The sequence below is a fragment of the Geotrypetes seraphini genome, chromosome 16 (assembly GCF_902459505.1).
Source record: "Geotrypetes seraphini chromosome 16, aGeoSer1.1, whole genome shotgun sequence".
Taxonomy (NCBI): Eukaryota; Metazoa; Chordata; class Amphibia; order Gymnophiona; family Dermophiidae; genus Geotrypetes; species Geotrypetes seraphini.
The window spans coordinates 22,459,955-22,487,815 of NC_047099.1; the positions used below are offsets into that span (position 1 = coordinate 22,459,955).

At 44.3% G+C, this 27,861-nt stretch overlaps 1 protein-coding gene across 4 annotated transcripts in view; it reads right to left on the reverse strand.

The window, feature by feature from the left end:
* Nucleotides 1-3,289: 3,289 nt before the first annotated feature.
* The window catches only part of AP4M1 (adaptor related protein complex 4 subunit mu 1), a 40,273-nt gene continuing 15,701 nt past the window's right edge, over nt 3,290-27,861 (reverse strand). For 2 of the 4 annotated variants that reach the window (XM_033923842.1, XM_033923840.1), the window contains exons 9-16: nt 25,327-25,393; nt 23,141-23,197; nt 22,952-23,058; nt 15,640-15,731; nt 15,309-15,356; nt 11,670-11,720; nt 11,268-11,385; nt 3,290-3,793 (exon numbers count right to left, since the gene is read on the reverse strand). In XM_033923842.1, coding sequence (XP_033779733.1) covers nt 3,602-3,793; nt 11,268-11,385; nt 11,670-11,720; nt 15,309-15,356; nt 15,640-15,731; nt 22,952-23,058; nt 23,141-23,197; nt 25,327-25,393 — 732 coding nt within the window. In that variant the 3' untranslated portion in view covers nt 3,290-3,601. Of the gene's footprint in view, nt 3,794-6,572; nt 6,749-11,267; nt 11,386-11,669; nt 11,721-15,308; nt 15,357-15,639; nt 15,732-22,951; nt 23,059-23,140; nt 23,198-25,326; nt 25,394-27,861 lie in introns of all 4 variants that reach the window. The other 2 variants (XR_004537221.1, XM_033923841.1) reach the window with 2 other exon arrangements.

Genomic DNA, 27,861 nt, shown 5'->3' on the forward strand with positions numbered 1-27,861 from the left:
CTGGTGTTGGCACTGGCCTGGACTGTGATTTCAAGGTTCCTCAAGAGGCCCTAGCTCAAGTTTCAAGTTTATTTGTTCTTAATGAATCGCCTATTTAAAATTGCTAGGCGATGTACAATCATAAAAAATATACAGATAAAATATTGGTGCTGACATATAAAATAACTAATGTTTTGGGCTAAAACTTAACAAACAAAATACATATATATAAAATAATTTTGTTCTGAGTTAAAACTTACAAGAATTGTGAGGGTAAATGGGGAAAAAGTTACAATGTTTAGATAGAAGAGAAGGAAAAATATATAAGGGAAAGACGAAAAGGGGGTAATTTTAGCTGCTTAAATAAAAAAACACAGAGTAATGTGCTAGGAATCATAAGCATCTTTAAAGAGAAATGATTTTAGGATTTTTTTAAATAGAATTAAATCTTTTAAATCCCTGATGTATTGAGGTAAGAGATTCCATGAATGAGGGGCCATAACTGAAAACACGTCATGCCGTCTGGTTCCTATAACTTTTAATGAGGGAATGGAGAGAAGATTATAAGAGGTCGAGCGGAGAGATCGTGTTGTGCTATAGGGAATTAGCCACCTGTTGATAAATTGTGGTTCATTAAAACTTAAGGATTTAAAAACTAAAAGCAGTAATTTAAAAGTTATGCGATGGCTTACCGGAAGCCAATGAGAAGATATCAACAGGGGGGTAACATGATCATATTTTTTAGCGTTGTGGATCAATTTCACGGCAGTATTTTGTATCTGGCTGTCACTATGATATTTGGGTGGTGGGGAAAATCCCTGCCTAATTATGAATAAAAGCTTATAGGGGTTGAATCCTAGGTATGATTTAAGCAGAAAGCTCATAAGGAGAGGAACTAACTGGGTTTAAAAGAAAACCGTAGGAGACACCACCTTTACAGGACCAGTTGAGCTCCAGAGAAAACCAAAAAAACTCTGTGGAGTGACGATGTTCCTAAATGGACTTTATTTGAAAGTATCAAAGTTCCAAAGGTACACTGAAATCATCCACATAAAAGTAAATAATCCACATAAGAGCCTTAAAGGACCTAGTCCGCTAGGGATACAGGACCCAACACGGTCCGCGTTTCAACAAAAAGTCGTCTTCAGGGGTCCCTGGGGGTCCTATAAAGGTGAGTACGTGGGAAACAAATGTGTGGTGAGCCGGAAGTGAGACACTGCTTGTGTTTGCAACATTCTAGAGCTCAGATAGTGATGTCATAATGCCTCATTCCACCAATGCCATAGCTCTGACCTCATATGCACAAGCCTCAAACACTTTAAAATCATAAGTAGCAAAAACAAAAGGAATTGACCCCAAAATACCCACAAAGAAGAAAATCCAGAGAATACCAAAAAATTCTGTGGAGTGACGATGTTCCTAAATGGACTTTATTTGAAAGTGTCAAAGTTCCAAAGGTACACTGAAATCATCCACATAAAATAATTCCATCCACATAAAAGTAAATCATCCACATAAAATAATTCCATCCACATAAAAATAAATCATCCACATAAGAGCCTTAAAGGACCTAGTCCGCTAGGGATACAGGACCCAACACGGTCCGCGTTTCGACAAAAAGTCTTCTTCAGGGGTCCCTGGGGGTCCTATAAAGGTATGTACGTAAGAAACAATTGTGTGGTGAACCGGAAGTGAGACACTGCTTGCATTTGCAATGGAAAGGGCTCCAAGCAGACAATGACATAAGAATAAGCATTACCACTTGCAGCCTTGATGGCACTGAAGGACAGTGGCTTAGATCAAATTTGGTTTGCCAGGTTTACTTTAAATCCTCTCATCCTCTAGTAGTCAGAACCTGTTGTAAGGTCTGCTGTCTAATGAAGGATATGACATATTTAAACATTATTAACTATTTCTCTTTTCTGTTCCTTAAAAAGAGCATTTCTAGTCACCATGTGGATATTGCAAAAGTGTCGCATCCACCCCAGTAACCTCTCCAGTTTTTCCATCCTGCTTTTCAAGGCAATGTTTAACATGTTTGTTAGGATGTCGGAGCAGAACAGAGTTCTAGTTTGGGGAGTTTCCCCATACCCATCCTTTGTGTTTCTATATGGGGTTATCACCTTTAAACCTGTCCCTATATGTTTTATGACAAAGTCCACTGCCCGTTTTAGTATTTCTTGACCAACTCAACCCTGGTTCTATATTTGTGAAGGTATGGTCTCTAGAATTATACACAAAGAGCCAAATGAGACTTAGACAGAGGTACTATTGCCTCTTTTTTTTTTCTCCTGATGGCTAGTCCTCTCTCTAAACATCCAAGTATCCTTTTGACTTACTGTCACATGTTCAGACACCTTAAAATCATCAAATACAATTGCCCCTGGGTCCTTTCTTCCTTCTTTTGTGCATAGAACTTCACCCTCTTAATCCACCTTTCCCTTAGAGTTTTGCAACCTAAATGCATGACCCTGCCTTTTTTTTTAGCATTAAATCTTAATGCCACCCTCCAGCCAACCCCTCAAATTTCCTTAGATACCTCCTATCTTTTCCTACACCTTAGAGGATGTTTACCCTGTTGCAGATTTTGGTATCATCTGTAACCACTAACTCTTCCACAATACCACTTACAAAAATATTGAAATGATCTGCAGCAGTGGGCAGTCCCAGTGGCAGAACTGGTAATGGCCTTATCCTCAGAGTGTTTGCTCTGAATCAGTTTCAAACCCAATTGGTCATTTTACAGCTTTCCCAATGTTGATATCCTAGTGTGGGCAATATGTTTGTTTATTTAAGATTTGATATACCGCTCCTGCATTTTACTGACCTAAGCGATTTACAATGTATCAAGCTAAAATGAAATTAGGTACTGGTTATTGTTAGGAATGAGACCCAGGACTGAATTTAGAACTTCTGCCACAACTAGGAAGGCATACAAAGCAAAAAACTATATGAAGGACTATTAGCGACCCATGCAGCAAGAGTAGACTGCCACCTCTCCAATCTGCTGACCGCAACGCCCAACTAAAAAACCTTCCGGAAAGAATTGAAAACCCATGCTATTCAAGAAATTTGTCAATTGATCTAACTAAACCTTCCCGACTCCCCAGATCCCAATGCATTTTCCAGCTATCAATGCCCAGGCCAATTCTTTTGGAAATCGCCTAGAACTGAAAGGTATTGGTGGGATAGAAGACACCAATGTAATATATTTGTGGAAATAGCTCCAAATGTTTGCAAATCAAAGCCTCTGGTGCTAGGATCCCAGTACTGGTCTCGCTGGAGCTGAAAAAAAACAAAAATGAGAAACTACTGGTTCAAAATAAATTCTTTTTTCAAGTAAATCAGTGGTACAGAAGTCTCACGAGGAAGTTTTTTGGTTCTAACAGCAGCCAATAATCTATGAAAGAACATCACGAAATCCAGTGATCAGGTAGGGAAATTTTTCCATTAACAATCTACATTTTTTATTTCCCCTCATGCCTCAAACACTTCTGCATTAATACTGAGAAGACATTTGACCCACTATGCCAGCAGTAATTGGTGCCCTGCCTGAGAAGTATGTTCTCTTTGCTGCTTTTGGAGTTTTTTCTTCTTCTTCCAGGAGACGGGGAGGGTGTCATCAAATGCGGATGGTGTAGGAGTCGCTGTGTGTGACGTAGCGGACCCAGCGGTGTGGCGCTGATGGCTGTACAGTTGGGAATCTCAGAAAACGGATCTGGAGGCCGGAGCAGGTGTGCATGGGCAGCTCAAAGGCCATACTGACAGGGCCTATCTCTAGAAGTGCAGCACTGCTGAGGCGGGGGATCTCCAGCTGCAGCAAAGAAATAAGAGAAAGCATAAAATCACAAATCTTCAGTGTAAAATTATCCAACAAGGAGGCAGATATAAGACTTTTAAGTTCTGAGATGAACAGGGGCCGGGCTTAATTTCACAAAGCGGAAGTGGAGCCAGGTTCGAGTCAGGTAGGAGGCCTAGCGATGTGACTGTTCGCTTCTGTACTCCAGGTTACTACCACTGATCATTTTATAGTGCTACTAAACATACACAGCACTGTAGACATTATATTCTGCTACTTTCTCTGTCCCTAGTGGGCTCGCAAGCTAAAGTTTATCCTTTGAAACTAGTATTGAAGACTTTGAATGGGAAAAACTGTGGACAAGAAGGTTTCGCCCTTTTAGATCAGCATCCATATTACATTACATTACATTAGGGATTTCTATTCCGCCTGTGCCTTGCGGTTCTAGGCGGATTACAATATAGAAAATATCTGGGACATTCCAGTAGAGTTACATTTCAGGATAAGAGTAAGTTACAGGAACAGTAATGAGTTATGATACTACAATTTCACAGAAGATAATACTTATTACAGAAGATATTACATATAGTAGAAGATAATGCATTTTACAGAGGTAATACATGTCAACTCGATCGGTTAAATCAGGTGTAGTGTAGAAGAAATTACAGTACATTCTAGATCGCAGATAAAAAGATGATATAGGTGGGTATTTCCGAAGTCGTTGATTGGGAGCTCATTGGGTGGTGGTTAAAGTGATGGGAGATATTTTTTGAACAGTAATGTTTTTATTTCTTTGCGGAATTCTTTTATGTCTTGTTTTGGTCAGTAATTTTGAGATGTCAGAGTCTATTTTAGCTGCCTGTGTCCCCAGGAGGTTGTCGTAAAGTTTCTTACGACAAGTACCGTTGAGTGGAGGGTAGGTGAAAAGGTTCTGTGTTCTTCTTCTTCTTGGTGGGAGGTAGTGGTGAAAACGGTTATTTAGGTAACTGGGTGCCATGCCGTGGGTTACTTTGAAAATGAGACAGTAGAGTTTGAATTGTGTTCTTGCTTTTTATTGGTAGCCAGTGGGATTCAAGGTATGCATTGGTAATGTGGTCGTGTTTGCTGAGTGAGTATATGAGTCTGAGGGCTGTGTTCTGGATATGTCAGTCTTTGTTGTTCACAGAGCACTATAGATGCCAGTAACACTCAACAGAATTTCTACAGCTGTTTTGATGCTGGCTGTGCTTAATGGACACTGGAACACGTCTTATTTTGGTGCCCAAATGCCCATCCTTATTGGTTTCTGTAACAACAATCTCACTCCCTACTGTAGCCTGCCTCGAGGGCAAGGGCTGGAGCCAAATAATAATAATTTTATTTCTTGTATACTGCTCTGCCATTAGTTCTAGGCGGTTCACAACAGTAAATAAATACAATTGTATACACATTTCTATGGGCAGAATTATACATCATGGTTAAAAAACCAATTTAAACATGCTAGTATTAATATCTCAAAAATACAACCTAATTGTAAAAAAAACAAAAAGCACGGCATGATAAAATCATTAAGAAGCTTGAAGATCAACATTCTTGGTTATCAAACTGATGAGTTTTTAATAATTTCCTAAATATAGGATAAGAACAAGCCTGAGCAATCAGCGGGCTTATCCAGGAATCCGCTTTCCCCGCATGATATTCTAAAGTCCTATCAAAGAATGTTTTATAGTGACAACCCCTAGGGATGGAGAAAATTAACATGCCCGAATTCCTGGTATGCTTTTTTGAATTAAACAATTTCAGATACGATACCAAATAAGAGGGTAGTAGTAGTCCAAAAAAAGGGCTTTTTAACACACACACACGAATTTAAAAAATACTCTGGCCCCAAACGGCAGCCAGTGTAGTTTGGCATAAAAAGGACTTACATGATCATATTTTTTAAGACCAAAAATTAAACGAACAGCAGTATTTTGAACCAATCGAAATCTTAATATAAGCTTTTTCGGTAGTCTTAGATAAACAATATTGCAATAATCTAAAGTGGGCAATACTGTGCTCTGAACTAGTAATCGAAAGGATTCCAAACATCTCTATTGCTCTGGTATCCGAAAAGAAGAGGTACAACTCTCCCAGCTGAAAATGGCTACCAAAATCTGATGTGTTTAGGCCCCTCCCAGGAAGCACCTTACAGGGCGCTGCCATTTTGAGGAAGTAGGCACTGAAGCAGGAGGGAATATGCATCCCTCCTTCTATTACAACAGAAAAGCGAAAAGGGGGGATGGTTTAGTTCAGGTCCCGGCCCACATGATCAAGAGGGGGCAGGGCTGTCCAGCTGTGGACCACCAGGAATAGTTTTGCTTGGCTAGAAAGGAGTCAGGATGAGGGTGCGCTGGTCCACCAGGGATATTTGGGGTTTTTTGTGAGAGGTGGTCCACCAGGGATTTTTTTTTTTAAGAGTTGGACATGCACAGAAGAGTTATGTCTATCACACAGCTCTTGTGGGAATACCCCAGGACGTCCTGACTTCCTTAGTGATCAATGCTCAACAAGAACAGCAAAAAATAACCATACTCAGATAAGTGAGAAAAATCTCTCGATTAGAACCAGCTTACTAATTTGCATTCTGACACAAGGTCTTATAAATATATTCCAAATTAATTTATATTTAGGAGCTCTTTTATTAACATTAGTAATGACCATTAGATGGTACTGCTTCCATCGGCAGTATGCTCGTAATAATGTCCAATATTTGTTCAGGGCTTTAGAACTTCCACCTAATAACACAAAAATGTATTAGAATAAAGTCACTTACTTGGCTCCAGAGTTTGTAGGGAAGACACGAGCAAAATTCATGCTAAAAACTGTTGCTTCTGTAAAACAAATCCCCTCTGGAGCTCTACCAAAACACTGCTTCAGTGCTCAGTGAGGTATCCTGTTTCATTACTTCTTCAGGAGCCTTCTACTACTAGCATGCCGTGTGAGTAGATTCTGAAAGAATGAAATGAAAAATTTCACCTTCTGTTGGGAGGAGAATATCTTCCTCAACTTTCACAAGCATCAACCAAGGAGTCTGATGTGCCTCATGAAACGCACAATGTCCCTACTAGAGAGCTGCACGGGGACGGCGGGGATCCCACGGGTTCCCCCTTTGGGTCACGGGGATACCGTGGGGACGCCCCCAGGGTCATGGGATTCCTGCGGGGTTGGATGTACTCGAGCCACGAGACTCATCTTCTTTTCCCTACCTGTCCTGCCGCAGCACACAGCCAACCGGAAGTCTTCCACGATGTCAGCGCTGACGTCGGAGGGAGGGCTTAAGCAAAGCCCTCCCTCCCTCCGATGTCAGCGCTGACATCGAGAAGACTTCCGGTCGGCTGTGTCCTGCAGCAGGACAGGTAGGGAAAATTCAAGGCAGTGGCGTATCAAAGGAGGGGCGGTCCGCCCCGGGGCAGCCTTAGGGAGGGGTGCAGAGCCAGCCAGATCCCCTTACCTTCATGGCGCTTTCCCCCAACCGACCGACAACAGGCCCGGTCCGACAAACCTCTCTGCCCTGTAGCCGCGAATCTAAATTACTTTCTTACAGCAGCTGGATTCAGGGCAGGGAGGTTTGTCGGACCAGGCTTGTTCTGTTGTCGGGCGGGCGGGGAAGAGCCACGAAGGTAAGGGGGTAGGGAAGGAGAAAGAGGAAAGGTGGAGTAGAGAAGAAAAGACGCTTAAGGGTAAAACTGAGGGGGTGAGAAGGACTCTGAAAGCACTGGGGAAGACAGAGGGGGAGAAAGATGCTGAAAGGTCATGGGGAAGACAGAGGGGGGAGAAGGACGCTGAAAGGACATGGGGAAGACAGAGGGGGGAGAAGGACGCTGAAAGGACATGGGGAAAACAGAGGGGGAGGATACTGAAAGCACATGCGGAAGACAGAGGGAGGAGAAGAACGGAGGGAGGAGAAGGACGCTGACAGGACATGGGGAAGATGGGGGGGAGAAGGACGCTGAAAGGAAATGGGGAAGAGAGAGTGGGGTGAAGACGCTGGCAGGGAAGAAGACAGAGATGCCAGACTATGGGGGGAGCGGAGGGAAGAAGATGGGTGCCAGACCAATTTGGAAGGGGGGAGAAAGGGAGAAGCACAGTAACAGAGCAAATGGAAGACACAAGAGAGATAGTGGATGGAAGGAATTGAATGAGAACATGAGGAAAGCAGAAACCAGGCAACAAAGGTAGGAAAAAAATTATATTTCTTTTTTTTTGCTTCAGAATAAAGTAGTATATTAGTTGTGTTGATAAAAATTTATAAACATTAGAGGCTCTGGTAGAAACCCGTTTACAAAGTATGTATTCTTCCCAATTAATATTTCCAAATTAATAAAGTCTCTGCTTATTTGTAAATGGGTTTCTACCAGAGCCTTTAATTCAGTAGCATAATTAAATGAAATAACTATTTCTGAAGTTTATAGGGACGGGCGGGGATGGAGGGATTCCTCATGGGGACAGGTGGGATTTCTGTCCCCGTGCAACTCTCTAGTCCCTACATTAGGCTCCATAATTGACACATGCGACTGTTCATGAAAAGGCATCCTCCCAACATAAGGTGAGATTGCTCACTTTTTAATTGGATATTTAGCAATCCAGGCAAGAATCCACATGAGGAGAGCCCAAGGACTCCATTCCAACAAGTTTCTAGGCAAAAGTTGCAGTTTTGGAGAAGCTTTAAAAAAAAAAGATCGCTAAAAATCCAAGATGGTCGCAATCAAGAAATTCACAACAGAATTGTGTTATTTTATACACTTCCCAAACTAAGATTTTAGGATTTTTTTCAGGAGGGGGAACATGCAGAAACACTTTTCCAACCTCTCCCGCTTCACCTCACAGGCTGTGACCTGTGAAGATCTGTACTGTAGCCTGCCTCAGCTCTCTCACAGTAGCTGGATGAGAGAATCACTGCTGGGAATGCTTGTGCAAAGCTGATCTGCGGACTGCCAGTCAGACCCTATGCCTGACTGCACCTCCACCCCTGCAGAACAATGGATGCACACCGGGATGGGTGGAGGTGAGAAGATGCAGCTGGCACGCTGCAAGACACTGCCGAGTCTCTCAAGAGCACCCAACAGCCTGCGCTCAACCCCTGCTTAACAGTAGGTGAGACCGCTTCAGGGTTGGCCCTGAACTTTGGGTTCAGCTTGTCAGCTACAGACTGAAGGCTGTGTGTTCTTAAAGCAGGCAGAGCTGAAAAAAAAAAAAACCAACAAAAAGACGCTCCAAGCACCAGAATTCCTGAAAAAGTGACGAAAATACACCAAATAAAATAATAAATTGGGGAGAGCAGAACAAATGCTCCTTCAGGCATGTGTGAAAAAGGAAAGAACTGTAGGTGGAGCTAAGGAGCCCAGTGAAGTACAGCAGAGGCAAAAGGAAATATCCGGAGAGGATTACTTCTGCAGATGCATGCGGCTGTGGCAGGGGTAGGCAATTCCGTTCCGCGAGAGCCGGAGCCAGGTCAGGTTTTCAGGATATCCACAATGAATATGTATGAACTGGATCTGCATTCACTGCCTCCTTGAGATGCAAATCTCTCTCATGCATATTTATTGTGGATATCCTGAAAACCTGACCTGGCTCCGGCTCTCGAGGACTGGAATTGCCTATCTCTGGGCTATAGAGATATTACCATCTGGCTAGAATGGCTCACCTATTGCACTGGAAATTTATTTATTAATTCATTCATTATTGTGGAATATATTTATAAGACATTGAGGCTCATTTGCAAAGCACTTAAAATACCACAGAAACCGATGATACTTTGTGTGTCTAAGTCAGGGCTGCCCAAGTCCGGTCCTCGAGATCCACTGGCAGGCCAGGTTTTCAGGATATCCACAATGAATATGCATGAGAAAGATTTGTCTGCACTGCCTTCTTGGTATGCAAATCTCTCTCATGCATATTCATTGTGGATATCCTGAAAACCTGGCCTGCCAGTAGATCTTGAGGACCGGACTTGGACAGCCCTGGTCTAAGTGCTTTGCAAATGAGCCTCATTGTGTCAGAGTGCAAATTAGTAGGTTTTTAAAACCAATTTTTTAACAGTAACAGCTTGCGTGTAATTTGCATGTTATTAGTGTTATGCATGGGTCACTAAAAGCAGACTTGTGTTTCTCTGGTGCTGTAGAGATAGAGAATGACATGGGGACAAATTTTTCCCCGTCCACGCAGGAACTCAGTCTCCCCGGCCTGTCCCCGTGAGTTTTGTCGCTGTCCCTGACCTATTCCTGTAAGGTCTGCCTTAATCACTCAAGCTTCGAACACTTATGATTTTAAAGTGTTTGAGGCTTGTGCAGATGAGGACGGAGCTTAGGCATTGGTGGAATGAGGCATTATGACATCAGAAGACAGAGCTTAGGCATTGGTGGAATGAGGCATTATGACATCACAATCTCAGCTCTAGAATGTGGCTACTTATGATTTTAAAGGGTTTGAGGCTTGTGCAGATGAGGACGGAGCTTAGGCATTGGTGGAATGAGGCATTATGACATCACAATCTGAACTCTAGAATGTTGCTACTTAGGATTTGAAAGTGTTTCAGGCTTGTGCAGATAAGGAGCTTGCAGGAACGGGACAGGGACAGGAAAAGAACTGACTGGGATGGGAGAATGAGTTACTGCGGGGATGAGGGAAAATTTGTCCCTGTGCCATTCTCGATGTCGAGGAACAGTGCCAGAGTTTTGTGCATCTGCCCCCTAGTAATGTCAGGTTTTGAACAATAGATTTATAAAAATGAGAAGGTTAAACAGTTCATAACTTTGCCACAACCTGCCACTAAAAACTGATGTTGGTAAAAACAGAAAGAAACTGAAGCTCTGCTTATGATTTTAACTTCTTATCTGGAACACTCCAGAGTTTAAAAGTGATAGTAATTGCATATCAATATTCAAGCAATAATTTTCCAAGTCATTTGCAATAAACCTTAGATTATTGACACTAGAGCCTTTGAAGGTGTCAGGTCAAAAGCACACCAGGACAAAGGCGCACGCAGACAATTGAGCGCAGCGCGGAGGCGCGCACCGCACAAAATTACTGTTTATATGGCTCCGACAGGGGGGCGTGGGGGGGAACCCCCCCACTTTACTTAATAGAGATCGCGCCGCGTTGTGGGGGGTGTGGGGGGTTGTAACCCCCCACATTTTTAGGGAAAAAGTTAAGTTTACAGTAAAATGTGGAGGGTTACAACCCCCCAAACCCCCCACAACGCCGGCGCGATCTCTATTAAGTAAACTGGGGGGGGCTCCCCAACAAAACCCCCCGTCGGAGCCCCTAAAAACTGTCATTTTCTTCAGCGCGCGCCTCCGTCTTGCGCTCAGTTGTCAGCGCACGTCTTTGTCTTTCGCCGAGTTGTCTATGAACCGCCTTTGAATAGGCCAAAATCTTAATGATGCCAACAAGTGCTAATGGAGAAAGGAAGTAACGCAAGTGAATTGGCTCGTAAATGAGCAGTATAAAAATGTAGTTTAAGAATTACCTTGAAAAAGGCAGAGAGCTGGGAGCCACCAGCCATGCGAGGGATGACCCACTGCACTGATCTGGTGCTTTGCTGGAGTTCGGCCATCTGATCCGGGCTGCTCAGCTCTTGAGACAGACTTGAATCGTGGAAAGAGGAAAATTAGAAAGCAGCAGAAGGGGGAGATTCAGCCCTGTTGGAACAAGCTACTGCTGAAGTGGTGGTATTACTTCCAGCCCTGGTTTGCAGATTTTTACAGATCTCATCGTTCTTCAGCTCTCTCAGTGAGTTCAGCTGCCCCCCATATGATCACTTTTCCACCCCAGTAATGTTATGTATTACTTATAAAACATTTTTGGATACAGTTCCACTCATGCAAGCACCACAGTAGTGATCACAGCCCAGCGAAAGAAAGAAACTCACCTGATGACACCTTTAGGGACAGGAAGGTGAACTTGTACATTTACAGCTTGGCTAGGAAAAAAAAATAAAGTGACTGTGGGAGGAGCTTGCACTGTTAGAAATATAGAAACATGATGGCGGGTAAACGCAGTAACCATTATCTCTTCCTCTCTCTAAGAGATCCCACGTACCTATCCCAGGCTTTCTTGAATTCAGACACAGTCTCTGTCTCCACCACCTCTTCTGGGAGTCTGTTCCATGCATCTTCCACCCTTTCTGTATTTCCTTAAATTACTCCTGAGCCTATCACCTCTTAACTTCATCCTATGCCCTCTCACTGCAGAGTTTCCTTTCAAATGAAAGAGACTCAACTCATGCGCATTTACACCATGTAGGTATTTAAACATCTCTCAAGAATCCAAATCGCAATAACAAAATATAAATACAATCAGCAAAAAAATTATTAGCCTAGTGGTGGAGATACCCCATGAAAGTACATTTATAATAGGTGGAGAAAAAGCCTCAACTTATCAACAATATACGGATGGCAACCCAATGAGTTCTTAAGCCAGTCCTGCTCTGTATCATAGGCAAAAAAAACTCCACACGTTTCAAAATGTAACTTTTCAAAACGGGACCAAAGCCACCACTGTGTACAGGGAACCAGAAAAAGAACAAAACAGTTCACTTATCTTCTGATGATGGCAACAACAGCGAGTAGATCTTCCTACTATAGCACTTCTCACACTGAAAAAAGACAAGGAACTGGATGTCACCAACAAGACTCTTGTTTCGCCGAACAACGGCTACATCCACACCCGGCTCAGAAGGGCGCTGGAATTTATACTTCCGGGTTCATAGGGGTCACTGTCAAAAAACTTTATTTACTGGAACAAACAATCTCACCATCAGTAGAAGGCACACCATTCCACTTTCTGATTAAGTCCATTAGGCCAGATAGTTTTCAAAAAGAAAATAGACCGCTATTCACTTTGATATAACAATCTTTTCACATCCCCACAACAAGCTGTAAGGGGAATACGATGGAATACAAAGCACCTAAATCCCTCAAAAGAGTGATTTTTTTCAACACAATGTCGTGTGAGTATATCTACCTGTCTTGTGTGAAATATTAGAACGATGTTCAAACAGCCTTGTTTTAAGACTGCGTGCAGTATGTCCTATGTAGCACAGATCGCAAGGGCAGAGTTTTGCATATACTACTCCAGTGCTTTCATAAGTAACAAACAGGGTCATCCTGATACATTTTCTTCCGGGTATGAAAATTTGGTCTCCCTCATTTAATAAAGAACAAGCAGTGCACTGGTTACACCGAAAAAGTCCAACCCTCCCTCTTTCCTTCTTTGTCCAAACATCCGCAGGGCACAGCAAATCTTTCAAATTTTGTATTCCGAGCGAATGCAATTCTACAATCCAAATTCTGACAGTTTTGCTTAGTTTGCAGCATGGGCCATAAAGATTTAATCTTTCTCCCAAGCCGCTGTGATATGCCAGAATATCGTAGAACACATGCTCTAGAATCACTCTTGTCATTCTTTGGTCTATATTGTAAAAATTGTTCCCGGGCACTAAACCTCGCCCTTTTATAGGCTTTAAAGATGACAGACTTTGGGTATCCTCGCTGTTCATATTTACTGTGTAACAATTGTGCATTATTCACAAAATCTTCAGTAGAATGACATATTCTTCTATACCGGAAGAATTGTGACACCGGCAAGTGGTTCTTCAGCGTGATAGGGTGCATACTATTGTACTGAAATATAGAAATATAGAGTATGACGGCAGAAAAGGGCCGTTGGCCCAACAAGTCTGCCCACTCGAAGAACCCTTCCTCAACAAGAACCCTCTTTTTAAGCATTTCCCTACATGTTTATCCCATCGTCTCTTGAAGTTGAGTGCTTTACTGGCCTCAACTACCTGACGTGGAAGACCATTCCATCGATCAACCACTCTTTCGGTGAAGAAGTATTTCCTGATGTCACCATGAAATCTCCCACCCTTGAGTTTGAGCGGATGCCCTCTGGTTGCCGTGGGCCCCGTAAGGAAGAAGATATCTTCCTCCACCTCAATACGGCCCGTAAGATATTTGAATGTCTCTATCATGTCACCCCTTTCTCTGTGTTCTTCGAGAGAATATAACTGCAGCCTGCTTAGACGTACTGCAACAAGGTATTCCTGTCTGAAGGTTTTGTAAAGACAGATATTACAAATCTACCATTATCCTGTATGATTTTCACGTCCAAAAACATAATTTCTACACAGTCACATTTCATTTCAAATTTAATCGTGGGGTGGCAGCTGTTTAAATATTTAAAAAAAAACTTTCAAGATGTTCCTGCGTCGAGGTCCATAGCAGAAAAATATCATCTATATACCTTCTCCACACTTTAATATGGACCATAAACTCGATGCATATATCCAGTCTTGTTCAAACTTAGCCATAAACAAATTTGCTATGGAAGGGGCAAACGATGCCCCCATTGCCACCCCTGTTTTCTGTTGAAAAAACTTATGATCAAAAAGAAAATAATTCTTGGACATCGCAATCGTTGTTAAAGCTGTTATAACCTCCGTAGGCACTTGATGTGGACAGGGCCGAGCATCTAAAACTTCCTTCGCTACTTGAAGTGCTTCTGATTGAGGAATACAGGTATACAGCGATTTCACATCTAGAGTTACCATTAGAACTGCACTGTCTACTTGATTCTGTGCCATCTAAGAAAAGAAGGAATGTTGGACATCAGCGGTTGAAGAAACACATCAACATACTTGCAGATTCTTTCCAATAAGGATCCCCTAGCCGAGACTATTGGACGCCCCAGAGGATGTAACAGATCCTTATGAACTTTGGGGAGAAAATAGATAACCGGGACGTTCAATTGCTGGAATGTCAAAAATTTATACTCAGCCTTAGTGATGCAACTGGATTTTCTCCACTCATTCACAATACTTAATATTTCTGAAAAAAATCACATCTGACGGATCATTTTGCAACAGGGAATATACCTGAACATCATTTAACTGAGAATAAGCTTCCTGAAAATATTCCCTTGTATCCCAGATCACAACTCCTCCTCCCTTATCTGCTTTTCGTATTACTGTCGTAGGATCTTTTTCAAGGTTCATCAATACTTTGCGCTCCCCAGGAGAAAGATTTTGAGTTTGGGGATAATGCACCCTCTCAAGTTTTTCTAACTCAGTATAAACTAAAGCTTTAAACCCAGTTAATACAGGATCCGGTTTATCCGGGGGAACCCATTTACTTTTCTCGTGGATTACAGAACGATCTGATTTAGGTTCAATATTGACGATATCTGCACTTTCATGGGGTATCTCCACCACTAGGCTAATAACAATTTTTTTGCTGATTGTATTTAAACATCTCTATCATAGCTCCCCTCTTCCGCCTTTTCTCTAAAGTATACAGATTGAGATCTTTAAGTCTGTTCCCATACGCCTGTTGCTGCGTATATTGTGTGTTCTATTAAAAGCTTGCATTATCAATACTTGCAGCTGAAAAAGGGGGTCTCTAGTTGGGTGCAAGGAAACAAAATCTTTCTTTAGGCCGTTGCATCCACCTTCTAATGAACAAGCCAGGAAAAAAAACCAGGGAAACATCCTTTTGCTGGCTATACTCACTTTTTGGGTGGCAGGTCACACCTCAGCTTCAGGTAAATTCTGAGCCGGCTGAAGAGGGGTGGAAGAGAAAGATTACATGTTACAACCCCAGAAAAAATGTCAACATGGCTACATAACTTAGCATTCCAGGTAGTTCACTGCATGAGACAGAGACCCTCGGCCTGTGCTACGGTCTCCAACTCAACTGACTTTTGACTTATCCGCATCTGACATCACTCTCTGATACACGCTGCAAAATCTCTTGCAATTCCTCTCCTTCCAACCCAGCCCTTGCTTGTGCTTCTTTATCAAGAAGTAACCCAATGGTGGAGGAAAGGCCCTTGCTACGTACTTGCTTCCGGTATCCCTCTCGACTGTAGGAAAGAGATGAAATGGAAGGGTGGAGGGAATGTCATCCGAGACCTGATACTGCATGAGGGTCAGCTGCATGAGAAGAGAATTAATCAACAGATAAGAATCTAGGCATTTCTAGGACAGTAAATCAAATAATATTAATAAATTTATCAAAAATAGAAGAGTTAAGCATTTGTCTAAAACATTTATAATTTACCGTGTTTCCCCGAAAATAAGACAGTGTCTTATATTAATTTTGGTTCCAAAAAATGCACTAGGGCGTATTTTCAGGGATGTCTTATTTTTTTCATGTACAACGATCATCTCTCCCTTCCTCTCCTCCACCCCAATTTTTCTTCTTTCCTTTATTCCACCCCCCCCATGTGCAGCATCTTTCCTCCCCTCTCATCCATCCCCTTGTGCATCTTTCTATCCCTCCCATCCCCTTATGCAGCAGAACCCCGCCAACCCTCTCACCCATTCCCTTGTGCAGCATCTTTCCATCCCTCTGCGCAGAACCCCGCCAACCCTCCCACCGCGAGACCGACGTACCTCTGTTTCAAATGGCGGCGGCAGCAGCACTCTGAACAGGCTGCTTTGCGGCCTTCCCCACTGAGGCCTTCCCTGTGCTGCATTATTGATGACATCATCGGTGATGTGGCAGATGCGGAGGGATGGATGGAAAGATGCTGCACATGGAGGGGGGGGAAGAAAGCACTGCTGCCGGTGATCAGGCAGCACTGTTGTCAGGGATGGAATCGGGGAGTGTTGGGAACATTCAGGAGGGGCTTCGGGGGTCGATCTAACTAGGGCTTATTTTGGGGGGTAGGGCTTATATTAGGCGCAACTTTAAAAATAAGGCTAAGGCTTTTTTTTCGGGGAAACACGATAGTACTAGCTTATTCTGTAATTGCTGTGCTGATAGTGAATTCCACCAGAAAGTAAATTGATACAAGAAACATACTTGAAAATATTGTTTTGTCCTCCCCTTTTTTAAAAAAAATTGTTATATTCCCTGAATGGAAGACTCTTAATAATCAATATAGTTTAGAATTCCTTTGCTTTCAGGCGGATTTCTTGGGTCACCAAGCCGCACAGTGGTATAAATTATTAAGTGAATATTTGAATAAAAAAAAGAAAACTGGGTTGAGGGATATTTGGAGCATCGAGATTAAGCACCAAATTTCGGCATCTCAATGGCCACGAATTTGGTCTTGGAGAATAAAATCAACAATGTCGGCATCTATGATACAAACATGGTTGTTTTTGTTGCATAGAGTGTTTTGGATCCAGTTCGTTTACAGAAAGTAGATAATTCTAGGTCTAATAGATGTTGGCATTGTAAGAAAGAAGCAGGGACTTTAGATCATTTAATTTTTTTCTGTCCTTGTATAAATGCATTCTGGAAGTCAATCTGGCCCCAAATTAATTTGTTATTAGAAAATCATGTTGCCCTGTCTTACGATACAATCTTATTTGGCACCATCGAACTAGGACCTTGCGGAGGACCTGGGCAGGCAGAGGAGGAGGAGATCCATCAGAGCCAGGAGAAAGGACTAGCGAACTGCGCAGATGACACAGACCTGAGACCAGGGGCGGAGACACAGCAGAGCCCAGAGGAAGGACAAACGGACTACATATATGACACAGATCTGAGACCAGAGAGACAGTTGAAGAAGGGGAGATCGGCTATCGTGGTCGGGGACTCAATCCTGAGAGGAGTAGACAGTCATATAGCCGGAGGGAGAGAGGACAGACTGGTAACATGTCTCCCGGGGGCAAGAACAAAAGACATCATCAACAATATCGAGAGGATCCTGGAGGGAGCCGAGACGGAGGAGACAGCAGTAGTGATCCACATCGGAACCAACGACATCAGCAGGAGAAACTTCAACAGGACTACACTAACTGACCAGTTCAGGACCCTGGGGAGGAAACTGAGACTAAGGACAAGGAAGATAGCCTTCTCAGAGATCCTGCCAGTACCGAGAGCGGACACAAAGAGACAGAGCGAACTACAATCAATTAACTTTTGGCTGAGGAGATGGTGCGAGGAGGAGGGCTTCCACTTTGTTAGGAACTGGACTACCTTCTTGGGGAAGAACAAGCTATACAGAAGAGATGGACTGCACCTTAGCACAGCTGGGACGAGGATGCTGGCACGCAACGTCCAGAACGTCATAGACTTGGCTTTAAACTGAGAAGAAGGGGAAAGCCGATAGTCGACCTGACCTCGACACATCGGACATCAGTACTTGACAAAGGTACTGAACTGGGACAGTGCAAAAGAGGACTCGGGTCTGAGGGTGTATGGGTTGAAAAAGGACCTAAAGACGCATTGCAGGGATCGAGGGCACAAATGGACCAGGTAAGCGGCACCAACACAGAACAACAGGAAACAGAGGGGCAAAGTCATTGTGAAAAAGAGCCCAGGACTGAGTGGGAATTAGGAGAGCAGGAGGTGCAGGGGAAACAGGCAGAGGACGTCACAAACACACAACAGGAGGAGGACGAAGCTCAGGGGCTGGCAAACCATGAGGGAAACTGCAGGAATACCAAAGCACAAGGGAAACAAAGAGAGAGAACAAAAAACTGGGTCTTAAACTGCCTATACACAAATGCTAGGAGCCTGAGGGCCAAAATGGGAGAACTGGAAATCACAGCCAGCAATAAGGACCTAGACATAATTGGAGTCACAGAAACGTGGTGGACTGAGGACAATCAATGGGATGTGGCCATACCAGGGTACAAACTATACAGGAGAGACAGGACACATAAAAAGGGTGGAGGAATAGCGCTGTACATAAAAGACTCCATACCATCAGCCAGAACGGAAACAACAGTACGGGCGGATGGCCTGGAATCACTATGGGTTAAGCTACAGGGAGGAGCAGGAGCAGACATTAAACTGGGTCTGTACTACCGCCCACCTGGACAACCGGAAGAAATCGACCAGGAGATGGAGGCTGAACTGAAGCAGGTATGCAGAAGCGGAAATGTGGTGGTGATGGGGGACTTCAACCATCCTGGGATAGACTGGAGTATTGGGCACTCAAACTGCGCAAGAGAAACAAAATTCATAGAAGTCACGAGGGACTGTTTCATGGAGCAGCTGGTCACGGAACCAACAAGGGGCGATGCCACTCTTGACCTAATCTTCAACGGACTAGGGGGGACAGCAAAGGAGGTGGCGGTATTACCCCCACTAGGTAACAGCGATCACAACATGATCCAGTGCAGACTTGAAATTGGATCATCAAAGGGGAAAAGAACCACAACGACGGCACTCAACTTCAAAAAAGGAAATTATGATGCCATGAGAAAAATGGTGGGAAAGAAGCTCAAAAGCAACATAGGGAAGACGGAATCCGTAGAAAAGGCCTGGACCTTATTCAAGGAGACTGTGCACGAAGCACAAAGCATATGCATCCCCAAGTTCAGAAAAGGGTGCAAAAAAAATAGAACAAAAAACCCAGTGTGGATAACAAGTGCAGTAAAGAAGGCGATAAGCGACAAGAAAGCATCGTTCAGAAAATGGAAAAAAGACCAAACAGAGGAGAACCAAAAAGGGCACAAAGAACACCAGAAAGAGTGTCACCGAGTGGTTAGAAAAGCAAAAAGAGAATACGAAGAGAGACTGGCAAAGGAAGCAACAAACTTCAAGTCGTTCTTCAGATACGTCAAGGGGAAGCAACCGGCGAGAGAAGAAGTGGGACCATTGGACGATGGAGACAGAAAGGGAGTTGTAAAAGAAGAGAAAGAGATAGCTGACAGGTTAAATGAGTTCTTCACGTCAGTCTTCACGATGGAGAATATAACCACCATTCCGGAACCCGAGGAGATCGTAATAGGAGACCAAGACGATAAGCTGGTCGATTTAGAGGTAAGCCAAGAGGATGTACTCAAGCAGATCGACAGACTAAAGAGCGACAAATCGCCGGGTCCGGATGGCATTCACCCAAGGATACTCAAGGAACTAAAAGACGTAATAGCGGAGCCACTTCGACAGATATGCAACCTATCCTTAAAAACCGGAGAGATCCCGGAGGATTGGAAAATAGCAAATGTCACGCCCATCTTCAAGAAGGGCGCAAGGGGGGACCCGGGAAACTACAGGCCGGTGAGCCTGACCTCAGTCCCGGGAAAGATGATGGAGGCACTGATTAAAGACAGCATCTATGAGCACATCGAAAAAAATGGGCAGCTAAATCCGAGTCAACATGGCTTCTGTAAGGGTAGGTCATGCCTCACAAACTTATTGTACTTCTTTGAGGGAGTGAACAGCCAGGTGGATAAAGGGGAATCTATAGACATCATTTACCTTGATTTCCAAAAAGCCTTCGACAAGGTGCCACATGAGAGACTGCTTAAAAAGATATGGAACCACGGGGTACAAGGGGAGGTCCACCGATGGATCAAAAACTGGCTGGCAAACAGGAAGCAGAGGGTTGGCGTAAAGGGCCACTACTCAGACTGGAAAGGGGTCACGAGCGGAGTTCCGCAGGGGTCGGTGCTGGGACCACTCTTGTTCAATATCTACATAAATGACCTAGAGGCGGGAACTAAGTGTGAAGTCATTAAATTTGCAGATGACACCAAACTATACAGCAGGGCTCAAACCAAGGAAGACTGCGAGGATCTCCAAAAGGATCTAACGCAGCTGGAAAAGTGGGCCGAAAAGTGGCAGATGAGCTTCAACGTGGGGAAATGCAAGGTCATGCACGTGGGGAAAAAGAACCCGATGTTCACATACAAAATGGGGGGAACATCACTAGGGGTTAGTAACCTGGAGAGAGACCTGGGAGTGATGGTAGACGCAACACTAAAGGCATCGGCGCAATGCGCCACAGCCTCTAGGAAAGCAAACAGAATGCTGGGTATCATTAAGAAGGGTATTACGACCAGGACGAAGGAAGTCATCATGCCGCTGTATCGTGCAATGGTACGGCCGCATCTGGAGTACTGTGTCCAGTACTGGTCACCGTACCTCAAGAAAGACATGGCGGTACTTGAGGGAGTACAAAGAAGAGCAACCAAACTGATAAAGGGAATGGAAAATCTCCCATATTCTGACAGATTGAAGCAGTTGGGACTTTTCTCCCTGGAAAAGCGAAGACTTAGAGGAGACATGATAGAAACCTTCAAGATCCTGAAGGGCATAGAAAAAGTAGACAGGGACAGATTTTTCAAATTAAGGGGCACCACAAGTACAAGGGGGCACTTGGAGAAATTGAAAGGGGACAGGTTTAGAACAAACGCTAGGAAGTTCTTCTTCACTCAGAGGGTAGTGGACACATGGAACGCGCTTCCAGAGGCTGTTGTAGACAAGAAAACATTAAATGGTTTCAAAGAAGGTTTGGATAGATTCCTAGAAGAAAAAGGGATTGGGGGGTATAGATAGGTATAGACCATTGCTCAGGCAATGGGCCTGATGGGCCGCCGCGGGAGCGGACCGCTGAGCAGGATGGACCTATGGTCTGCCTCAGCGGAGGCAACTTCTTATGTTCTTATGTTCTTATGTTCAATGAGATATAAAAGTCAAATTTCAGGAGCTAATAATAAGCTATTATTAATATTAACAGGAGTTGCCATTCAGCACATAACTAGGAATTGGAAGGATTATACAAGTCTGAATTTTACGTTTTGGTGGAATACAGTGTGTTATATATATAGAATGGAAAAAGCTATTGCATTACAGAATGGTAATTATAAGAATTTTAAAAAGATATGGGGGCCATTAATGGAATATTCAAATGATTTGACACCTTTACAAGATTGAATGAATATCTAAGGAAAAAAAATAGAATATGAATGTGATTGTAGTATAGAAATGGGATGGGAAGGGAGGGGGATGGGATATTTTATAATTTGATAAGATATATGGTTAAGAATGTACAAGTGATTGTGTATAATATATTGTATAAAATTGTAAACTTGTTGATTGATGCAAAAATGAATAAAGAAGTTTTAAAAAAAAATTGTTATACACATTGAAATATATGATATTGCATAGATAACAAATCTTAATAAACTTGAAACTTTTTCAATGTGGATAGTGTAAAAGCATAAGAACTCCCTGAAACATGACAATTCCTAATTGGTAGGTCAATGGGTTAAACATTAACACCACCTAAACTTAGGTGCCTAAGTTAATTGAAAAACGATGTCTGAAACGGCGATAAACACTGAATTTTAAAGCACCTACTGGCACCAGAATAATGCCTCCGAAGGCGCCTAAAGCTGGAAGTGGTGTTGGCGCCATAAAGTGTAGGTGTGATTCACGGCAAAGATGAATGCCGGAAATGTAGGCCTAGAAAACCCTGGCCTGCATTTCCAGCACCTATCGCTCATGGAGGCATGATTCTCTATAGAGCGCCATCGCATGATTTTAATGCCATAGAGAGAACCTGGGCCATAATGTATAGTGGAGCTAACCCATGAAGACTTAGTTAACGAGCAAACTTTCAATACAGCATGTGCCAGTGAAATTTTAAGAACCGTGGAGGTAACGCGTTCAAATTTGGAAGACTTTATAGATTAAACATGCTGCCATGTTTTGCAGTGTCTGAAGTTTTTTTTAAGTTTAGGTGGTATTAATAGAATTTCCCTCTATATGTTTAACCTCATTGACCTACCAATTAGAAATTGTGATGTTTCAGGGAGATCTTATGCTTTTACACTATCCACACTGAAAAAAAGTAAAGAATAAAGCAATATTTTCAGATATGGTTTTTTGTACCCCCCGCATCTGCCGCATTACTGATGATGTCATCATTGATGCGGCACAGGGAAGGCCCCGGTGGGGAAGGCCGCAAAGCAGCCTGTTCAGAGTGCCGCCGCCGCTGTTTGGAACGGAGGTATGTCGGTCTCACGGTGGGTCGGCGGGGTTCTGCGCGGAGGGATGGAAAGATGCTGCGCAAGGAAATAGGTGAGAGGGTTGGTGGGGTTCTGCTGCACGGAGGGATGGGAGGGAGGGATAGAAAGGTGCACAAGGGGATGGATGAGAGGGGAGGAAAGATGCTGCAGGATTGTAAACCCACTAGGGACAGAGAAATGTAAACTACTTTGGTTGTACCACAGAAAGGGCAGTATATCAAAATACATTACCCTTTACCCTTACTGCGCTGGTTTTCCTCCATCCATTACCAGCAGTGGTGTGGGGGGTCCACCCTAGGCACCAACACCATCTTTTATTTATTCAATTTTCTATACTGTTCTCCCAGGAGAGTTCAGGGGATGGGCGCCTCTCACCCTTGCTATACAACTGATTACCAGGAGAAAAGTCGCCCACGAGCATGCCGCCCCCTCACCTCTCCCTGCGAGGGGTTAACCTTCAAAATCCGGTGACTTTCAAACTCGTCCAGTTTCACCGACTCGTGGAAGCGACACTCATCGACCCTTACCGCTGCGCCATATCCTGAGGCGAGAAAAGGTGAACTGATTGGAACTGGCTTGCAGCGGCTGGGCACCCCCTCAGCCCATGACGTGGTTTCACTCACCTCTCAGCTCGGACTTTCCGATGCACAGCTCTTCGGTGAGTCCAATGCGCATCTCTGCTAGGCCAAGGAACAAAAAAGGATTGTAGTCAGTCTGAAATACTGCTGCTAAATGCCGATTCTCTGAGCGCTTGCTAAGTTTTGTTTATAGTGCAAAAATGAGGCAATCTGAACTATTACACATAGAGCCTTGGGATCTCAATAGGTTTCACTTTATACCATCTTCAGATACCATAAAAAGCTCTGTGAGATCTTCAAAGGACACATACCCTGAGGATTAGATTTTTTTTTTAAAATTCAATTTCATATATACCATCTGAAAGACCAAAGGCTAGTGAAGCAGTGTACATTCAGGTACAGTGGGTATTTTTCTGTCTCTGGAGAGCTTACAATTTTTTATTTTTTTTTTGAAATTTTATACTTTTATTGAAGAAAAAACAAGGAAAACATACAGAATATAAAACAAACCAAAATCTCTAGTACAAAGCACACAGTTGTAACATCATTCTTTGTAACAATATCCAAAAAAGCAGAAAAGTACCAGACGCAAGTCCCCCCACCCCTAAACCTCCCAATCAACCCCTCCCCCCCCCAGAGTTGGAGAGCTTACAATTTTGAGTTTTTAACTGGGGCAATGGGGGGGGGTTAAGGAACCACAGTGGGATTTAAACCTGGTTAACGGGTCCTCAACCTGCTGCTCTAAACATTAGGCTACTCCACCACTTATCGCATCAATCATCTGTATGCACAGGAGAAAAAGCACCTTAGGTCTGTCCATATGGGGCAGACCACAGACGTCGAAACAGGGGCGGCCGCTGGGTCCATGGTTTCCCCAAAAATTGGCAGTAAGAAGAGTCAGTTATGGCTCTATTCCTCCACTCACCTCCTCCCGGCCGCTGTAATTTTAAATCTGTGGGCGCAGAGTCGCTGTAGATTAAAGATTTCCGGGGGCAGGCCTGCTTGTTGATGTTGCGCGGTGGCTGCCCGAAGATTTAAAATTACAGTGACCAGGTGGGGGAGTTGTGGTGCCGCAGGATCCTGCTGAGGCTAGGGCAGAGCTTTTAACCCTCTCCCCTAACAAAAAAGGGTGTCAGGTCAAAAGCGCGCCGGGACAAAGGCGCGCCCAGACAATTGAGCGCAGCGTGGAGGTGCACGCCGCAAAAAATTACTGTTTTTTAGGGCTCCGACGGGGGTGTGTGGGGGGGAACCCCCCCACTTTACTTAATAGACATCGCGCCGCGTTGTGGGGGCGTTGTGGGGGGTTGTAACCCCCCACATTTTACTGAAAACTTCACTTTTTCCCTGTTTTTAGGGAAAAAGTTAAGTTTACAGTAAAATGTGGAGGGTTACAACCCCCCAAAACGCAGGCGCGATGTCTATTAAGTAAACTGGGGGGGGCTCCCCAACAAAAACCCCCGTCGGAGCCCATAAAAATTGTAATTTTTTGAGGCGCGCGCCTCCGTCTTGCGCTCAGTTGTCAGCGCACGCCTTTGTCTTTCGCGCCGTTGTCTATGAATCCAAAAAAGTCTTCCGCTGCCTATAGAGCAGACCCCAACACTCACTTCAAATCCTCCAGGACCACTGTAGGATGTATATCTACAAGCGGCCACTGAAAAATTCTCAGCCAATCAAGAAGAGAATGAAGCAATGATATGAAATGAAATGAAAAGTGTGGAATAACTTGTAAGTTTCATGGCTCCACATTATTCTTTTCTTGGTTGGGCTGAGAACTTTCCAGCGACCCCCCTCGTAATGTGATGTCATAATGCCTCATTCCACCAATGCCTAAGAGCCAACTTCATTGATGATGTCACAATGGCTTGGTTTCCCTATGCTTGTGCCCATTTGCTTCATTGAAACAAAAAGCGTGGAATAACTTGTACGTTTCATTCTCGTCTTGGTTGGGCTGAGAACTTTTCAGCGGCCCCCTCGTATCAATACCACTGTTTCACCTTCAGAAAGGAAGAATGATAAGACAGCCTCACGATGTAAAGCGCTGTTGCTCAAGCCAGTTTGGTTTTCAGGATATCCACGAGATAAATCTGAATGCAATGGAGGTCCTGTGTACAAATGCATCTCTGTTCAGTGTAGATATCCGGAAAACCAGACGTGGTATGGGGACCTTTAGGACCAGCTTGAGAAACTCGGTCCTAAAGGACTCGCCTGCAGCACAGGAAGTTCTAACTAACCAGGGCAATTCTGGAAAAAGTTCTTGAGACGAAGCTCTCCTTGAATATCAGCTTTCAGCAGTGAGCCCTGAGGAAGAAACAGATGAGAGTTTAGTTAGGCTTCATAATGTTTTTTGATAGATTGGGAGGGACTAGAAAACCCCTAATTAGTGTGTGTGTGTGTGTGGGGGGGAACCATTCCCCGGGAGCTATGTGTTAATATCCTGTTGTATCTCAGCCTCTTGCCTGTGCGCTCTTGACTACTGTAAGCTCTACATGAGACAGGTCTCTTATGTGCAACTGTACAGGGTTGGGTACTTTTTGCTCGCTCTCCCCTGTGCACAAGCACGAAACTGCAAACAGCTTATAGGGACTACCACAACTACTAGACTTAGTAGAGAAAGAGAGATTGTTCACCCTCTCCGAGGTGGAGAGAGCGAGAGGGCACTCTCTAAACTTAAAAGGGGATAGATTCCGTACAAACGTAAGGAAGTTCTTCTTCACCCAGAGAGTGGTGGAAATCTGGAACGCTCTTCCGGAGGCTGTTATAGGGGGAAACAACCCTTCAGGGATTCAAGAAAAGGTTAGATAAGTTCGTGCTGGACAAGAACATACGCAGGTAAGACTAGACTCCAATAGGGCACTGGTCTTTGACCTAAGGGCCGCCGCGTGAGCGGACTGCTGGGCATGATGGACCACTGGTCTGACCCAGCAGCGGCAATTCTTATGTTCCTGGCCGTCCCAAGGGCAATGGAGGGTTAAATGAGGAGCTACTGTGGGATTAGAACCCAAGGACTTCTGATCCCCAGCCTACTGCTCTAACCACTAGACTGCATACTTCAAGTAGCACTATAGAAATTATTCATACTAATAGTGGAACACAAAAGGCCAGATTCACTAACCTGCCCGATCGTGACCGATGCGGGCAGGGCTCATCGATTCTGCAAACAAGAATATTCTAATGGGGGCGATCGGAGGCATGCCCCCATCCGCTGACACAGATCGCTAGGGAGCGATCCTGACGCAAGCGCAGACCGTCTACTTTGCCTGTAGATGGTCTGCGCGTGTGTTTGCTGTCTGTTGTTGTGTTTTTTTTTGTACTGGCCCTGACTCACCTGCTCTCTGCTGCCCTTCCCTGCCAGTGCGAGCCCGTGGTTTTAACCCGCGGGTTTAAAGCGGTTAAAACCACGGGCTCGCACTGCAGGGAAGGGCAGGCGAGTCGGGGCTGAGCAGGGCAGGAGAGGCGGGACAGGGAGCAGGGCGGCCAGATCGTGGAGAATCGGGGAAGAGAGTAGGGTTTTAGCACAAGCGGCCGGTCCTCACCAGTCGCTAGTTTTTTGATCGGCCGGCCAGTCAGTGTGCCAGAAGAAATTTTGTAAGAGCATAAGAAAAGCCCTCACCGGATCAGACCGAGGTCCATCCAGTCCAGTATTGGTCGCCGTACCTTAAGAAGGATATGGCGTTACTCGAGAGAGTTCAGAGGAGAGCGACACGACTGATTAAGGGGATGGAAAATCTTTCATACGCTGAGAGATTGGAGAACCTGGGTCTCTTTTCCCTGGAGAAGAGGAGACTTAGAGGGGATATGATAGAGACTTACAAGATCATGAAGGGCATAGAGAGAGTAGAGAGGGACAGATTCTTCAAACTTTCAGAAAATAAAAAAACAAGAGGGCATTCGGAAAAGTTGAAAGGGGACAGATTCAAAACGAATGCTAGGAAGTTCTTCTTTACCCAACGTGTGGTGGACACCTGGAACGCGCTTCCAGAGGACGTTATAGGGCAGGGAACAGTATCGGGGTTTAAGAAAGGATTGGACAATTTCCTGCTGGAAAAGGGGATAGAAGGGTATAGATAGAGGTTTACTACACAGGTCCTGGACCTGTTGGGCCGCCGCGTGAGCGGACTGCTGGGCGCGATGGACCTCAGGTCTGACCCAGCAGAGGCATTGCTTATGTTCTTATGTTCAGTCCAGCGATCCGCACACGCGACGGCCCCTTTAGGTACTCCCGAATGGAGACCCAGATATACCATAGCCCTCAATACGATTTGCAAGAAGGTGTGCATCCAACTTGCGCTTAAATCCTAGAACAGTAATCTCTGTCACAACATCCTCCGGGAGAGCATTCCAAATTCCCACCACGCGCTGTGTGAAAAAGTACTTCCTGATATCCATCCTGAACCTGCTGCCACTCAGTTTCAGTCTGTGACCTCTTGTCCGTGTCACATCCGAAAAAGTTAGTAACGCTGCTTCTTGCTCTATTTTATCAACCAAGAAGCAGCGTTACTAACTTTGTGAAGCGCGTCCTTCCTGCTTTGCATGCCGATTCCCCTCATTTGCATGCACAGATAGGGATCGGATCGGTACACAGGTTAGTGAATCGGGTCAGAAGGAAATTGGGTTGCAAAGGGCTTTCAAACTGATCGGTACACGATTGGTTTGCTTAGTGCAGTGGCTCCCAACCCTGTCCTGGAGGACCACCAGGCCAATCGGGTTTTCAGGCTAGCCCTAATGAATATGCATGAAGCAGCTTTGCATGCCTCTCACTTCCATTA